Source organism: Camelina sativa, chromosome 8, assembly GCF_030686135.1.
Source record: "Camelina sativa cultivar CO46 ecotype springtype chromosome 8, ASM3068613v1".
NCBI lineage: Eukaryota > Viridiplantae > Streptophyta > Magnoliopsida > Brassicales > Brassicaceae > Camelina > Camelina sativa.
Window position 1 is genome coordinate 1,959,015 of NC_141887.1, and position 15,758 is coordinate 1,974,772.

The following is a 15,758-nucleotide window of genomic DNA, read 5'->3' on the forward strand; positions in this document are numbered from 1 at the left end:
AAAATGAATTTTAGTTAAATTCTCTGTTATAACGTTTGAATACAGTACGTGGTGCATAATTAGATGACATTTGAGAACGGATTGGGATCAACTTATTCAGCTTTTCATCACTTCCACGAAAAATAAAACTCTGTTTTTGTTCGTTCTTTTTTTTTTTGCTGCGCTTTGCCTTCCAAAGTATGGCTGAGAGTGGAACTGTAGGTGGCCTTCTACTCATCAGTAAATCACGGATGATGGATCTTCATTTTGTACTCGAGAGACCAGTGTTAATTACAATAGCCTACGTGACTACGTCTAGCTCATGGTTTGGTACAATAATTTAACATATTCTCTGTTCTGGCATGGCTCACCATCAGCCTCTCCCTCTATAGTTTGCACTGCTTAACGTCAAAAACGTTGGATTTGGTATTAAAACACATTAAAAACGTTGCATTTAATTGTAAATAAGATATTTTCTGACTCCTTGTCTTGTCTGTTGTTTGTTCAGAGCCGAGAGTAACAAGCGCGTGGACAACTCAACGTCAATGGTACTTACTAGTGGAGGCAACCAATAAATCACGAGGATTCACAGAGATTCCCTCCACATGTTGCTTTGCAGCCAGCTGGTTCTCACAAAGGGGATCTTATTAGGCACTGAAACATCTTCCTTCATATCTATCTCTTCTACATTACTTGCGTTAGAAATAAACGAGGATCCTATTTTATTGGGCCTTTTATTTGGACCCGAATACATTGAAATTTTGTGTTTCTAGTAGAAACTGCAGTTTGCTAATTTATTTATGAGTTTTTTTTATTGATTTTTTTTTTATATATTTTTTAGTAGTGACTACTTTCCAATAAAAATATGGAACATATATGCTTAGGGCTTTTAGAGAGTGTTATATGACTATTTTGAGTATTTTCCAATTATTGATAATCCGGATTTAGTATATAAGAATGGTTGGAAATTAAAGCGCATTGACTATTGAGTTTCCTAATCTACTTTAGAAAAGTTTCCTTTCATATAAACAAAACTTTCCAGTTTCACATATTTTTCCATATCGTTTTAAATGAATAGATCGATTTGTTAACAAATATAAGTAGTTGAGAAGTATAACGTACAGAAAATTGATAGGTTTGGTAATATAATTATCTTCCATTTAACTGGTAATAGACATTCATGTAGGTGTTAAAGATATAGAAATTACAAAAATGGAAATTAATCTATGCTATTAACGGAAATTCTAAGAGTATGATTTTATACGTTTATGAATAAGAAAACAAATCACCAGAAGTAATCTCAATTCTTGTCATACCATTAGTCTCAGTTCTCCTCATACGTATAATCTCGCTCTCTTTTCCTCCACACACAGACTCTAATGGACTTAGAACGGAAGAGAAGAGGACTTGGCAAGTCATGTGCCCTTCTCATAGGTAAACGAATTTTTCTCTCCTTTGTTTTGTTTCTTACAAATTAAGATTCATACTTACTTAAATTATAGACTATTTTTTTTGTGTGTGTGTGTTTATAGTGATTGTGGGGATGGAGAGATATGCATTCAAAGGAGTTGCATCAAACTTAGTGACATATCTAACAGATGTAGTGAAGATGAGTAATTCAAGAGCAGCCAAAACAGTCAATACTTGGGCTGGTTTCACTTCTATGTTGCCTCTCTTCGCTGCTCCTTTGGCTGATGCTTATTGGGATAGATTCTTCACAATCCTCGCTTCTTCTTCTGTCTACTTTGTGGTAAGAATCTCTTGGATTTCACAATATTTTATATACATATTTATTTAAGTATATATTGGAACATAATGATTTAGACGGTCTAAACTAAAACTTAGTTTTCCGGTTTAATGAAGTGATTATGTATATGCACTTAGTAGTGTTTGAAAAAAAACGGTTTATAGACTTTTAGACTATCTTAAATAGTCAAAGAAAACATATAGGGTCGCCCTTTTATAATTAGGTTGATATGGACTTTTGATTATAATGTTAATAATACATAATGCTCTTAACAAGTCTAATCGGATCTTATTGGCAAAAAGCTGGCCAAGTAGAAAATTCGATTTTTTCTTGTTATATATTAAAATTTTTTGTCTATTTTTTTTCGTAAAGGCGCTAGTGGGATTGACATGGACGGCATTTTCTGGGTCACGCTCAGCTACAAAGACAGTCTCAACATGTTTTCTGTACTCCTCACTAGGTCTTATCTCACTAGGTTTAGGCGGCTTAAACCCTTCTCTTCAAGCCTTTGGTGCAGACCAGCTAGACCGCGACCTCGAGAAGGATTCCGAGCTTCCCTCGGGTGATCAAGAGGAGTCTAAAGCTACCCTAAAGACTAAGTTTTTCCAATTGTGGTACTTTGGCGTCTGCACCGGAAGCCTGATGGGTGTCACAGTCATGGCATATATCCAAGATACTTTTGGTTGGGTCCTTGGTTTCGCTTTACCCGGAATCGCCATGTTCCTGTTGATCTTGTTGTTCTTGTCGGGTAGCGGGATCTATGTATACGGTCCTGGTGCCGGTTTGAAGACGAAAACAAATACTTCATCTTTTGCGAAGGTCCTTAACTTCATCAAAGAGAGAATAGTGAAGAAGAGAAGCAAATATACACTTGCTGATGAGGAAGATTTGGATGCTATGGAGCTAGAGTAAGTCCAAAGAACCTACCAATTTCATGCGAACTATCCTTTTTAAAATATTTTAGTGACTTAGTTACAATGACCTGATTTTGCTCTGTTTCTTTTCTTACGTAGGCTACAAGAAAGGCCTCTCTGTAAATGTGATAACACTGAGGTGGAAGACATTGAGACTGCTTCAACAACCACTAAGATATTGGATGATGAAAGCTCGAAAGCGGTTTTCTCTGGACTAGATAATGTCAAGTTAGTGCTTCGTCTTTTGCCCATATGGACGATGCTTCTCATGTTTGCTGTTATCTTCCAGCTACCAGCAACCTTTTTCACCAAACAAGGTATGACTATGCAGCGAAACATTGGTTCCAGCTTCAAAATCCCACCCGCGACCCTGCAAAGCACGATCACGTTATCGATAATCCTTCTTATGCCGTTGTACGAAAAGATCTTGATCCCTGTCACCAAAAGAATCAAGAAGAATGGTAAAGGTATCTCTGTTATGGAGAGAATGGGAGTTGGAATGTTTCTATCAATCATTGCCATTGTTATTGCTGCACTAGTGGAAAGAAAAAGGCTAGACATAAGCCAAAAGATGAAGACTTTACCTGATTATGATCCAGAAACCGTTCCGCTGAGCATCTTCTGTCTACTTCCTCAGTATATCCTCTTGGGAATCTCAGATATTTTCACAGTCGTTGGGATGCAAGAGTTCTTCTATAGCGAAGTTCCGGTTAGAATGAGAACAATGGGATTTGCTCTCTACACAAGTGTCTTTGGCGTTGGAAGCTTTGTGAGTGCTGCACTGATCACAATCGTCGAGGCCTACTCGAGCTCAACAGGTGAACGCCAAAACTGGTTCGCAGATGACATGTCGAAAGCCCGCCTTGACAAATACTACTGGCTCCTTGCTCTTACAAGTACAGTATGCTTTATGTTCTACATAGTTCTATGCAAGTATTTCAATAGTAGCAGCGATCAAGGTGGTGAAGAGAAAGAAGCCCCTAAATGAGATGACAATTTCAATTCCTTCAACGCAGTCGACTTAAACTAACCGTTTGCCACAAGACTCCACGAATGTTCTAAGTGTATTAGTAGCTTAGCTTAAGAACTAGCTAGCAGGTCATAAAAAAGAGCCAGAAAAATGTTCTCTACAAGATTTTTATCCATAAGTATTTTTCTGTAACAAATGCAAAAGATTCACCATTATTATTATTATTTTGTGCATTCGATACATATCTTCAGTCACCCCATCGACCAACAACACTTGTAAAATCGACAGAAACGAAACCAAAATAGAAAATGTCTGAAACGTTAAATTATTAGTCCTGTGAGCTGATGATTCCATTTAGACCAGCTTCCTTAACAGATAGGTGTCGAGAATCAAGAAAAAAAAAAAAAAAAAAAAAAGACAACATTGGTATTGTCCAACTTTTTTTTATGGCAAAAGGAATTAAAAATACTTGAGAGAGAGATGGTGAGAACTGAGAAGGCAAAATGTATAAGTCAAAAGGTAGCTGGAGTATCCTCATTTTCTTCCTAATCCATATCTCAAAATCTAAATATGTACAAAACCAAAGTTCCTCTGTATCTTTGTATGTACAGGCACAGAAAAGAAAACTAAGAACCCAAGTTGGGTTTTGTATATTCCAGGTGCTTCTTCTGCAACGCAAAACTTCAGAAGCATATATATAACTTACGGATTCCATGACCTTGGATACAGCTTGCCTAGTGGGTCATGGAGACCAGAGTTCTGGCGGCTCTGGTTCATCCACGCTACATCATCTGGCATCAAAGATGTTACCGGGTTGCTACCGCTCAAGTAATCAAGCGGGTTCGCAGGCTGAACCAAATTGCTGCCTACCTGAGTTGTACCTCCCCCCATCAGCATTCCGTAGTTACCAGGAGCAACCACTTGATCACTCGAACTTTCTGGCTCGAAAGCAGATCTGGAATGGCGCAATTGACTGCATTGAGAGAGAACAGAAAATAAGCTTTGATCTGAAGTACTCCCCCTATGAACTATCTGCTCCGCATTATTAACAACTCGAAGAAGGCTCGGATCTCTTTCGGTCCCGGTTTGACTGCCTTGACTTGTACATCCGACACCATTTGTGTTTGCCCACATACTCCTAAATTGCCAGTTCTGATTTAACAAAGGGCCAGTGCTCAACCGGGGCTGTGGGGTAACTCCTATCTGAGCACAATTGGGGTTCCAGTCCGGCCGCTGCATCAAGAATCCACGTCCATTGGAGTAAATGTTGTCTGACATGCTTCCTTGGCCATAGACGTCAATTTGTCTCTGCTGGTCGTGGGAAAGTGCATGTGGTGCAGGTATCTGATCATGAAACTGACCAGAAAACTGACTGCTCTCCATCAGATTGTTGCTTCCTTCCTGATGAAAACCAATTCCCATAATTTGTTTATGCTCCTCATTATGTGGGACTTTGAGAAGAGAGTGGAGCTGCTCCGTAGTGCGAGATACCACACCTTGGTCATTAAACAAAGACTGGAGTAGTTCATTTTGATCATTGCTAGGGAAGGAACCAAAACTGTTGTTTGCTTTTCGCTGCAACATCTTCCTCCTATCAACTTCTTCAGGCATATTCGATTCTAGGTCTATGAAACAGTTTTTAGCTGCTTCATCACCTTCAGGATGGTGTATGATTGACAATCCACCACTAGGGGTGTAAGCTTGGCGGCTAATGTAGGACTGTCTTATTCCTCCCACTGGCTCCCACACATCTCCACCAGAACAAAACTGCGAACCTTCTCCATGGCTTGAAGTAATACAAGGAATCCTCTGGTCTGACGAAGCATTCTCTAGGTCTGATACACAGTGCTTGCCTACAGGATTTGCATCATCGAGAATTGTCGCATGGGGCTCACTAGGAAATGAAGCCTGTGGGAGAGACTGACCTTGTATAGAGCTGGAATAATCATTTGCTTCAACCTCCGTTTGGGTAAGGCCATGACACCTGCTGGGAGAACAAGGAGAAGGAGAAGAATATTGTTTCTCTTCTCTATCCTCCAGATTGATGTTATTGCCACTATCTGGTGACAAAACCTGCGATGGGTATGTGCCAACTTGCAAGCAGCGACCTGAATCTGTGATTTGGTCACCATAAGACAAAGAATCCTTTAAAGGGGAGTGATTCTTGCCAGAAACTTGACTGAAAATGACAGAATCTTCAACGCCTGGCGTCAAATCATCACTCTGATTAGTGTTCAAACTTTCTTGATCATCGTATTGAACATCATGCTTCTGCAGAGGGTTTTCTGCAGCGTACAGTTGTTGTTTATCCTGCACCCATGAAAGCAGTTAACCAAATGGGAATGCAGATACAATCTATTATGCATGTTTACGAAGAAAACAAACCTCCATCCATGGATTGAGTTTGTCCTTCAGTTCTCTTCCCACAGAGCTGATTATATCTCGTTTCTGTAACTGTAGCTTTTGCCATATTGCATATGCTGCAGGAAGATCTTTAACCAGTTGTAGCCTGCATGAAACAACCAATTCTTTAAGAAATCAAAATTAGAGGCCTGATGAAGGAAGCCACTTGTTTGACAATAACACTGACCAGTGAGCGTTTAGTTTCTTCTCTTCTTCTTCCACAAACACTCCGTATGGTTGAACATCCAAATTATTGATGCTACCCAAGATTCGATTAAGTGCTCTTGATTGAATGCTTTTACCAGACTGCTTCATGCTTGTGACAATCTGATGCTGCTTCTTGCTTATCTAAATAAATAAATTGCAGTTAAATGCTTGATTAATAAGCACATTTGCTACATGAACAGCAACTGCAGAATCAACCCAAAAAAGCGACACAAATAACAATCGTTTGTTTTACAAACAGCTCCAAATACCATATGCATGCAGCTGTATAATGGAGAGATCAGGATATTTAATAATTTTCAAGCTGATAAACTTTGGACAGCCAGTTTTCTGCTGCTTGATGATTAACAGCATTCACTAAATATATTTAGAAATGCTGAAGAATAACTAACCTTAAGGTAGGACATGTATTTAGCCCCATCAGTTTGCTGAATGCTATGTTTCGGTAGCGTGTCCTTCTTTCTAGCTTTGACGCCTGCGTTTACAACATTATCTCGAGCAATCAAGGGACTCTGAGATTTTTCTTTCTCTACAGCAGAAATCTTGGGCCTAAAATGGATAGGACGAATTAGTATGCAGGTTTGGGATAAGGAAAAAAAAAATACTAACAGCAATTGCATATGAATGTGAAAAAGTATATGTTGCACCTTCTCTGAACCTCTCCAGTCCTGACAACCGAAGAAATCTTATTATCACTACTGTATGGTTTCTCATCTGCAGTCCCGGAACTCGACTCTGAGGTAGCAGTTAGATCCTGGCAGCTACCATTAACATGTGCACTGGCCCCTCTTGATCTCCTGAGAAATAAATGTTAGCAATGATTACGTTACACTTGAACAGTTCTTTTAGATAGAAAATTGACTGACCCGCACATCATGTTGACAACATCCTTCTCTGGATCTTTGCTGGTTTCCCACTTCTCCTTCAACGTCTGCAAATAATCTATAATTCTACCAGAAACAATGGAAAGAGGAGTTACAATCATGTAGACAAAAATTCCAAGTGCTCCTATAATCTGAATAGAAAAAACTGCACATACTCATGATGGTATTTCTCTAAATCCGAATAGTATCTCCTTTTATCAGCCCTCAGGCCTTCCTCTCTAGAAACAATTTGATCTGGATGAGCTTTGCTGGAGCAGACATCACTTCCCCTGAAACCACAACATACATTCAGATGGAGTCGTAATATCTAAGCATAAACTAGACCATCACCAAGTATACGGTTTATCAAGCTCTTATTTGGTGTAGCAAGCAATCACAGAGTTCAGTCTAGGAATCCAAAAGTTCAGGGCAACTAACCAATCAAGAAAAGGATTTCCAAAATGAAAATTGTCCCCATCGAGTAATGATTGTACAACTTGCTCCACATCAACTCCATCAGGGAGAAATTGCCGCAGATAATTTCTTTCACCATCAGATAGACTAGAGCGCCAAACCTGAGAAAAAACAAGTGGAGATTAAAATGATGAAAACTTTGATCGTTTCAAAAGGTGTAGGCAGATGCTCCATACCTCATTAGAAAGCACCTCTGACAAATTTTCCAACTGGAAAGTCTCATGGGGAACGGGGCATACTTGTGCCAAGATATTCCGACTAGGAGGAACAACATCAACAAATTCTCGAAGATGCCTAAAACTCAAGCCAACTTGTTCCTTCTTAGAGACTACTTTACTTCTGTTACGGTCCCATTCAAGACTGATGTGATCACCGGAACGCAAAGCACCATCGGGTGATGAACCAATCTTTTTCCTTTTAGCTCTATAATGCTCCCGTGAACTGAAACCAATAACATTGGCACTGTTCATCCGCTTTCTCCTCTGATCAGCTGCCATTCTAAGGAGTCCATAGAGAAGAAACCCAATGTGACATATTGTAACAAGAATTGAAATTTATGCGAAAAGGGACCAAATTTAAAATCAATGAAGTAAACAACAACATCTGATTCAGGAACCAAAGTACTTACTTTTACGGCTGATTGAGAAGATAGCGGCGAATGGTTTATTCGATGATCGATTGTGTCGGAATACCCAATTTTTTTTTTTTTTTTTTTTGTTATATCTGACACAAAACCCACGAAAGAGAGATCGAGGAAGAAAGAGGTACAATCAGGGGGGGTGAAAGCAAGAAAACACAAGTCCGAATTCAACTGAAGAAGAGATGGGTGATGATGAAATTGAGGGGTGATTGGAGAAAACCCTAAGAGCACTGAGGGTGAGTACACCTAGACAGAGAGACGACTCAACGGCCGCAGAGAAGAGAAGAGAATGGGAGATTTGTTTTGGGAGGAAGAAGGAGGAAGATAAGGGAAAAGAGGATTTTTATTTTTTTAGGGGCTCCGTTAAGTAGCCGTCAAACACCCTGCTGCTGCAGTGCTGGCTGCTTCGCTCCCCATGGACCACTGCTTCGGTTTCGTTTCTTCCTACCCTTATAACCGGGTTTGTTTTTTTCCTACCAAACCGAACCAAATCAAACCGAACCGATTATGTTATTTTAGATTTCATACTTGTGTATCCAAAAAAATAAAGAGGAGAAAAAGATAAAAGGCCGGGCCTTTGTGAAGATGGGGTTTTTGCAAATCTGTCAAACCACCTTCTCTAAATTCGTGTATGATTTGAGAAAAAGATCATGGATTAGGGCAAATTTTGTAAGTAAAAAAAAAAAAAAAAAAACAGTTTTCCTTATGAATCTCTCCGTCAATACAGCCGATCTTTCACAAAAAAGTGATACGATTTTCACAGGAAAAATCTCTGACTTGATTCCGACATGGTTCATAGTTTCTTTAAATAAATAAATTGGGCCTTAAGAAGCCCACCAAGTTAGATGCTATTCCGACGAAATTCGTTTCGGAGGGAAAACGAAAAGTTGAAAGAACCGGGAAAGAGAGAGCAGCACACTCTTAACATTTATTATTATTTCGTGTATCTACTACTTTCTTCTCCTTGGAAAGATAAATAAAAAATAAATAAAAAACAAAGAGGAACATTTTTTTTTTTTTTCTTCTGCTCTTCTTCGTCATCTTCACAGTATCATCAATCTCGCGCTGCTTAGTCTTCCCATCTCTTCTTCTCCGTTCGATTCTCCAGGTTCGTTTCTTTCCTATTTAGATTTTGTCCATCTCCTCGTTTGATTGTTCCGTTTCCGTAACTCGATTTTGAAAACCCCTTTTTTAGGATTTTTGTGATTTTGAGGGTTTTGGTTTCGCAGGTGAGTGATTCGATGGCTGGAAAAAGGAAACGAGCTAATAATTTACAAGACAAAAAGGAGCGAAGATGGAGTGCTAGGGTTCAAGAGTTGAGACAAAAAGCTTTTGATGAGAAGGAGCGCTTAATGCGCGAGAGGGTTAAACTCCTCAATGACAAAAAGAGTGAACACGAGTTACATGAGAAAGAAGAGGAAACTGTCGACGGGAGCCCCAAACAAAGCACCTCTCCGAAGACTGTCGACGGGAGCCCCAAACAAAGCAGCTCTCCGAAGAAGCTAACTGAGTTGCAGAAAGGAAAGCGGAAGAAGTTGATTGCTTCTTCTCCAAATGGCAAGGACGTGGACGAGGACACGGACGCTCACCTCAAAGTCACCAAGTGTCTTAGGTTTTTTAACAAGCATTATCTTCTTAGTGTCCAGGTTTGTAAGATTCCTGTTTCGTCTCTCTAGCTTCAATAGCAATGCCTGATATTTTCTTGTTTTTGTTGACTTGTTTTGAACCAATTTCTTTTGTAGGCTAAGTTGACCAGACCTGATTTGAAGGGAATTACTGAGGCAAGTCATGATTGTTTAACCTCTGGCCTTTAGTTTGTTTTTACTATGCAAACATTGTGTTAGTAATGTGGCTCAGTTTCATTTGCGATGTTAGCAATGTACTGTTAACTTGGCTTGGTACAAATACACATTGTTAAGCATCATGTCTCGTTATATTTTAATTTCTTGCAACTATGATGGTTTGTCTATTTGTGATCTTCAATTTATGTTGAGAATATTTTTCCAGATGATACAATCTAAGGCGATATTGTACCCAAGAAAAAGGTTTGGTCACCTTCCAGGTTAGTTGCTAGTTGTGCTTTTACAACTTTGTTTCTTTTACTAAATGTTTTGGTCTTAAAATTCTTTTACACAAATGGTATGATCACACTGGCTTGTAGGTATTGCTGTTGGACATCGGTTTTTTTCAAGAGCTGAAATGTGTGCTGTTGGCTTCCATAACCATTGGCTAAATGGCATCGATTACATGGGAGTTGAATACAAAAAAGTAATACAGCTTGTCTTTCTTTTTTGTTGTATTTTGAAATTTAGGATATTTTGTTTCATATATCTTTACTTTTTTCTTACATTTCAGGAGTATCGTGAATATGAACTTCCGCTTGCTGTTTCTATCATTATGTCGGGCCAGTACGAGGATGATCTAGACAATGCAGATACGGTGACTTACACTGGCCAGGGAGGCAATAATTTAACTGGTAATAAACGCCAGGTTAAGGATCAGCTGCTAGAACGAGGGAATTTGGCTCTAAAGGTCTGTTGTATTTCTATATGCTTATTATCGTTTAAGATTTTCTTCTAGCTCTCCCTATTTTTCTTCTTTGTGCTCGTTAAGCTAGTCTTCTAGTTCATGCGCCTCATGGTCTCTCACATGGAATTATGTATTACTTGCTTCTGTTTCAGAACTGCTGCGAATACCACGTGCCTGTCAGAGTAACTCGTGGTCACGCTTGCACAACTAGCTATTCCAAAAGAGTATACACTTATGATGGATTGTATGAGGTACTGTTTCATATATTCCTTTATTATTGGTTTTGAATGACTTTTCTCTAATATTACCTCTGATTTCCTAACGGCGAGATTCACAAGGAAAGATTGTTCCTCAGGACTACATCTAAGGCCTTTAGTCTTATCGTTCTTCCTTATTAATTGGTGTAACTCTGGTCCACTTCCATACTTTCATCGTACAGGTTGTGAAGTACTGGGCACAAAAGGGCGTTTCAGGATTTACGGTGTATAAGTACCAACTGAAACGATTGAAGGGGCAACCAGAACTAACTACTGATCAGGTCTGTATGCTCTTGTTTTATGGTTCACGAGAGCTGATATTATTAATTTATATTCCGTGTTCTAATCTTCTAATGTGGATATCTGGTGCGACATTGTTTAGATATGGTATTTCAAGAGCATATAGTTCCTCAATGATCTGAACATATAACGTAGTTCATCAAAAACGCCTTATAAATTAATTAAATTCTTCAAAACCAAGATTTTACATTTTATTTTTTTATCACATATCGTGGTAAAATATCTAAAATGTCTAAAAGCTGAAGGATAAGTAAAATTATTCCAAAGAAATCTCTGATCTATCCCATAAGATTTTTTTTTTTTTTTTTGATGCACTTCCAACATCTGCAGAATTTGTTTGGTTACCTCAAGAAACAAGGTTTCCTGCATTTCCTTTTTTCCTAGTGTAGCTGTATTCTTAGTTTGTGTACTAAACTTCTGTTATGTTTATAAAGCTTCTGTCGTTTTTAATGCTTGGTTGTTGAATTGCTTCTGTTCCTTTGCCAATATCTATTATGTTCTCTAACTTCTTACCTGGTTAAGCAAAAGCAGATGTTTTGATTACTATGGATAACTCTATTTTTATGCATAGTTTTTTGACGTTTATTTTTTGTCATTGCAGGTTAACTTCGTTTGTGGACGCATACCAAAGTCTACTTCAGAAATTGAGGGGTATCTAGTCAATTGATTTCCATGTAGTATTATACAATCAGTTGCATTTTAACATCTATTAATGCCATGTCTTTATGAAGCTTGGCATGCGAGGACATCTCTAAAGGGCTAGAATTTAAGCCCATTCCAGCCACTAATCGTGTTGATGATCAACCAGTTGCACCATCAGGTAAGTTGGAGCAGAACTAGATAGTAATTTTAGCATTATTAGTATCCACTTAATGATATTATACAAGCTGAATTATCATCTTTTTAATTATCAGGTTTCACATACATCAAATCTTTGATGATTGAACCCAATGTTAAAATTCCGAAGAGTTCAACTGGGTGTAACTGCCAAGGTAGCTGCACTGACTCAAAGAAATGTGCATGTGCTAAGCTTAATGGAGGAAACTTTCCATATGTTGCCCTTAATGATGGCAGGTATATTCCTTGTGGAGTCATTTACTCATTCATTTGCATAACCTTTGCGTATTATTTTGAACGGAAGTTTGCATCGAGAGTACACAATTAATCTACTTTACCGCAGTTGCTATTTCTTTCTTATCCTTCATTTTCCACTAAATATTTTCCACTAAATTTACTTGGTGTAATGTTGCAGTAACGGTTACAGTTGAATACTGATTGGATTGATTTTCTGTTTTTGACTTTTCAGATTAATTGAGCCTCGAGATGTTGTATTCGAATGTGGTCCACACTGTGGGTGTGGACCCGAATGTGTCAACCGAACCTCTCAAAAGCGACTAAGATTTCATCTTGAGGTAAGTAAGTTAAGACTAACAAACCAGTTGCTAAAAAAGTTGAAACTATATCGGATTATTAATAAGCAATGCAATTTTATCCTACGCAACCTTCTCATAATGACATTTGGATTTCATTGTATAGTCCCCAATCCTTTTTCTATTAATAAGTAAAATGCATAATCCAATGGATGTCAGTCTGATGTCCTTGTGTTTTGGTCTGTGGCCTCAAATAGGTTTTCTGCTCGGCAAAGAAGGGTTGGGCAGTTAGATCATGGGATTACATACCCGCTGGGTCACCTGTATGTGAGTACATAGGAGTTCTCAGGAGAACTGCTGATGTGGATACTATTTCTGACAACGACTACATATTTGAGATTGACTGCCAACAGACTATGCAAGGTCTTGATGGAAGACAGGTACCATAGAGAAGCTTAATATGCTATGTGATTGTTATTAAATCAAGCATACGGGTTTCTGAGGTGATGTATGTTGTTTGTTTTTCTCCACCAACAGAGAAGACTAAGGGATGTTGCTGTGCCAACGAATGATAAAGTCAGCCAGAGCAGTGAAGATGAGAATGTGCCAGAGTTCTGCATTGATGCTGGTTCAAAAGGGAACGTTGCTAGGTTTATAAATCACAGTTGTGAACCAAACCTATTTGTTCAGTGCGTCCTGAGTTCTCACCAGGATCTTAGTCTTGCCCGAGTGGTTCTTTTTGCAGCTGACAATATTCCCCCACTGCAGGTACTGAGAGAAAATTATCTGTGAAAGAAACCTTTATAAAAGAAATCTCACTACATTCTCTTGTCTCAATTGTAGGAGCTGACTTACGACTATGGATATACTCTTGATAGCGTTCATGGGCCGGATGGGAATGTGAAAAAGCTCACTTGCTACTGTGGAGCGCTAAATTGTAGAAAACGCCTTTACTAAGAAGGCTATTGATGATAACCTAATTTTTTGGTCACTCTATTTTGGGGAGTAGATAGATAGCAACTATCTCCCAAGTGGAAGAACCCTTATCATCTTATTTGAGGGTCTTTAGCAGCGTACAATTAGTGCTGCTTTTTGGGCATTGTTAGTGTCCTGAACCCTTTTAATGCCAGTGGCATCTTATTTATCGGGTCAACAATATTATATATCTAACTAGTTGAGTTTTACTTCATTTTCTTATATCCTTGATACCTAAAGATGTGCTGCGACTTTGGGTCAAGATAGATACAGGCGATATAATTGGTATTATTCCATAACATGTCATTATCCAAGCAAATTTGATTTCTTTATCATCCAATACCTATTAAAATGCCACATTCAAGAAATATGAAGAAAACGTAACAAATCTCAGCAAGGTAAATGTGATGACCTTCAAACCTCTGGATCTTCCTTGGCTCTGGCTCGATACTGTCGGCCAGGTCTTCTGGTGACATGTGGAGCTGTTTCTGGTTCATCTTCTTCCATAGCAGAAATGGTACAGTCTTCTATGGTATCAACAGCTATTGCTACTCTTTTCCCCTCACAATCCTTGTCTATATTTTCTACTTTATTTTCAGCCAGTGGTTTCTTCTTTGGAACAAAAGCCACTGATCTTGGAAGCTCTAACATATGTTCTACCAGAGGCTCATCTCTGCTCCTAATCATGTTGAGAAAGTCCATGTATGCCTTCCGGTTAGATTCTTCATCAACCTCCCCTGAATCAAATGTATATCGAGTGTACTTAGATGGGTTCCGCATATAATCTGGGATCCCAGTCGGGTAATCAGCCTCTACTATAGGCTCGTTAGGGGAACTTGTCTCCATCACAGAGTCTTTATCACCTTCAGTCGAGTTATCATCTTTGATATCAGAACTAAACCTAACACGCTTCTGCAACTTAGAATCAATAGCCTGGTTTTCTTTCCTCTTCAATATCGGTTTCAGCCCACTATCATCTGAAAAGCCACCATTTGTTGTCTCTACGTTATCTTCAGACACCACCAGAGCTTTCTCGTTCTCCGTCGACATGGTCTGATTATCCTGAAGTTCCTGCAAAAGAGTTCATCTTCTCTTAGCAAACACTTTTGGTTTCAAAAAACAAGCCTCTAGTAGTCTAGTGATTATAATCAAGGGGGAAAGAGTAAAAAGAAAGTACCTCAGAGACATGTAAAGAATTCAACTTGTTAACAGCTTCAGCGTCTTCTTTAAGCCTAAGCTTAGCTGCCATAAGATTTGCACGAGGGTCCTTCTCTCTTTCTTTGAAAGAAGCTGGAAGCTCCACCCACTCGTCTGCTTCAGTCTCATAGTCATTCACATCCTTCATGAAACCGTACTCTTTCTCCCCTAACGCAACTTTGTCATTGTCATCTTCCTCTTCCTGAAATTTATAAAACAATCCTAAGCTTAGCCTCAGAGATACTGAAAAAAAACAACTACTAACGCAGTTCAATCTAAAGAGATAAAATACAAAAATACATACCTCCATATCAAGAGTAGAGTCCATCCCGATAGAGTTTTTGATCTCCCACTCCTCGTCGTTGAAATCGTTCGGCTTCTGCAATCCACTAGACTGTCCTTCTTCCCCATCGATTGACAAATCCGTTGGTTCATTCTCCTGCTTCCTTCGTATATCCGGTGAGCTGCTCGAGGGTTCAGAAACTACTTCCTTTTCTCCGCTCCGTTCGTTGCTATCGATCTCGTCTTCCGCTAGACACCAGAGAGAACTCACAGGTGCTGAAGACGCGGATGATGATGATGCAAGAGATCCAAAAACCTTGTCGATCCTCACTCTGAAACTTTCATCCATTGCACGAACGAAGTTGGGGACGACGATGGCAAAAAAAAAAAAAACTTGGGGATTTTATTCGGTGGCGGGATATATATATGCTCCTTAATAAAACAGGGGGTTAAGCCCCTTTTTCCGACCAAAAAAGGATATATATGCTCCTGTAACCAAACACAACCGACCCTTTTTTAAGCATCGCCGTGTTGTGTTAATTAATGGGCTGGATTGAAGTCCAGTTAACAATATTGGGCTTATTAAAAGGTATGGCCCATTTAACTTAAAACTCACCGTACCCTCGAGCTCTT

General features: G+C 39.0%; 4 protein-coding genes across 5 annotated transcripts; 2 read left to right on the forward strand and 2 right to left on the reverse strand.

Annotated features, from left to right (window-relative positions):
- The first annotated feature begins 1,358 nt into the window (after positions 1 to 1,358).
- Positions 1,359 to 3,831, forward strand: LOC104705661 (protein NRT1/ PTR FAMILY 5.9-like). Its single transcript, XM_010421711.3, has 4 exons — positions 1,359 to 1,413; positions 1,512 to 1,729; positions 2,099 to 2,634; positions 2,740 to 3,831. The coding sequence occupies exons 1-4, from the start codon at positions 1,359 to 1,361 to the stop codon at positions 3,626 to 3,628; spliced, it is 1,698 nt and encodes a 565-aa protein (XP_010420013.2). The 3' UTR covers positions 3,629 to 3,831.
- A 260-nt stretch (positions 3,832 to 4,091) lies between these two features.
- LOC104705662 (uncharacterized) lies at positions 4,092 to 8,640 on the reverse strand. 2 transcript variants are annotated; one of them, XM_010421712.3, is made up of 10 exons: positions 8,204 to 8,640; positions 7,752 to 8,073; positions 7,540 to 7,676; positions 7,278 to 7,391; positions 7,105 to 7,188; positions 6,886 to 7,035; positions 6,631 to 6,787; positions 6,201 to 6,361; positions 5,996 to 6,119; positions 4,092 to 5,920 (listed from the first exon to the last, which is right to left on the reverse strand). In XM_010421712.3, the coding sequence occupies exons 2-10, from the start codon at positions 8,070 to 8,072 to the stop codon at positions 4,313 to 4,315; spliced, it is 2,856 nt and encodes a 951-aa protein (XP_010420014.2). In that variant the 5' UTR covers position 8,073; positions 8,204 to 8,640; the 3' UTR covers positions 4,092 to 4,312. The 2 variants fall into 2 exon arrangements, with proteins under 2 accessions (XP_010420014.2, XP_087317522.1); XM_087461396.1 differs by having other exon boundaries at positions 7,105 to 7,180; positions 8,204 to 8,631.
- Positions 8,641 to 8,952: 312 nt separating this feature from the next.
- Positions 8,953 to 13,860, forward strand: LOC104705663 (histone-lysine N-methyltransferase, H3 lysine-9 specific SUVH4). The gene is made up of 15 exons (XM_087461397.1): positions 8,953 to 9,323; positions 9,445 to 9,861; positions 9,958 to 9,996; positions 10,223 to 10,277; positions 10,377 to 10,483; positions 10,571 to 10,747; positions 10,897 to 10,995; positions 11,184 to 11,282; positions 11,903 to 11,952; positions 12,033 to 12,121; positions 12,216 to 12,375; positions 12,608 to 12,713; positions 12,929 to 13,111; positions 13,209 to 13,439; positions 13,515 to 13,860. The coding sequence occupies exons 2-15, from the start codon at positions 9,457 to 9,459 to the stop codon at positions 13,626 to 13,628; spliced, it is 1,914 nt and encodes a 637-aa protein (XP_087317523.1). The 5' UTR covers positions 8,953 to 9,323; positions 9,445 to 9,456; the 3' UTR covers positions 13,629 to 13,860.
- Positions 13,861 to 13,914: 54 nt separating this feature from the next.
- On the reverse strand, positions 13,915 to 15,610 carry LOC104705665 (uncharacterized). The gene is made up of 3 exons (XM_010421715.3): positions 15,148 to 15,610; positions 14,824 to 15,045; positions 13,915 to 14,717 (listed from the first exon to the last, which is right to left on the reverse strand). Exons 1-3 carry the CDS (start codon positions 15,472 to 15,474, stop codon positions 14,061 to 14,063), a joined length of 1,206 nt encoding a protein of 401 aa, XP_010420017.2. The 5' UTR covers positions 15,475 to 15,610; the 3' UTR covers positions 13,915 to 14,060.
- Positions 15,611 to 15,758: the final 148 nt, after the last annotated feature.

Bases quoted from the DNA above. Each gene is read 5' to 3' on its own strand.
- LOC104705661 (XM_010421711.3), top strand. From the start codon at position 1,359: ATGGACTTAGAACGGAAGAGAAGAGGACTTGGCAAGTCATGTGCCCTT. The intron at 1,414-1,511 runs GTAAACGAATTT...GTGTGTTTATAG, and splicing joins GTCATGTGCCCTTCTCATAG to TGATTGTGGGGATGGAGAGA. The intron at 1,730-2,098 runs GTAAGAATCTCT...TTTTTCGTAAAG, and splicing joins CTTCTTCTGTCTACTTTGTG to GCGCTAGTGGGATTGACATG.
- LOC104705662 (XM_010421712.3), bottom strand. From the start codon at position 8,072: ATGGCAGCTGATCAGAGGAGAAAGCGGATGAACAGTGCCAATGTTATT. The intron at 7,036-7,104 runs GTCAGTCAATTT...TTTATTTCTCAG, and splicing joins GTTGTCAACATGATGTGCGG to GAGATCAAGAGGGGCCAGTG. The intron at 6,120-6,200 runs GTCAGTGTTATT...TGTTTCATGCAG, and splicing joins AAGAAACTAAACGCTCACTG to GCTACAACTGGTTAAAGATC.
- LOC104705663 (XM_087461397.1), top strand. From the start codon at position 9,457: ATGGCTGGAAAAAGGAAACGAGCTAATAATTTACAAGACAAAAAGGAG. The intron at 10,748-10,896 runs GTCTGTTGTATT...CTTCTGTTTCAG, and splicing joins GAGGGAATTTGGCTCTAAAG to AACTGCTGCGAATACCACGT. The intron at 11,283-11,902 runs GTCTGTATGCTC...TTGTCATTGCAG, and splicing joins CAGAACTAACTACTGATCAG to GTTAACTTCGTTTGTGGACG.
- LOC104705665 (XM_010421715.3), bottom strand. From the start codon at position 15,474: ATGGATGAAAGTTTCAGAGTGAGGATCGACAAGGTTTTTGGATCTCTT. The intron at 15,046-15,147 runs GTATGTATTTTT...TATAAATTTCAG, and splicing joins ACTCTACTCTTGATATGGAG to GAAGAGGAAGATGACAATGA. The intron at 14,718-14,823 runs GTACTTTCTTTT...ACTCTTTTGCAG, and splicing joins ATTCTTTACATGTCTCTGAG to GAACTTCAGGATAATCAGAC.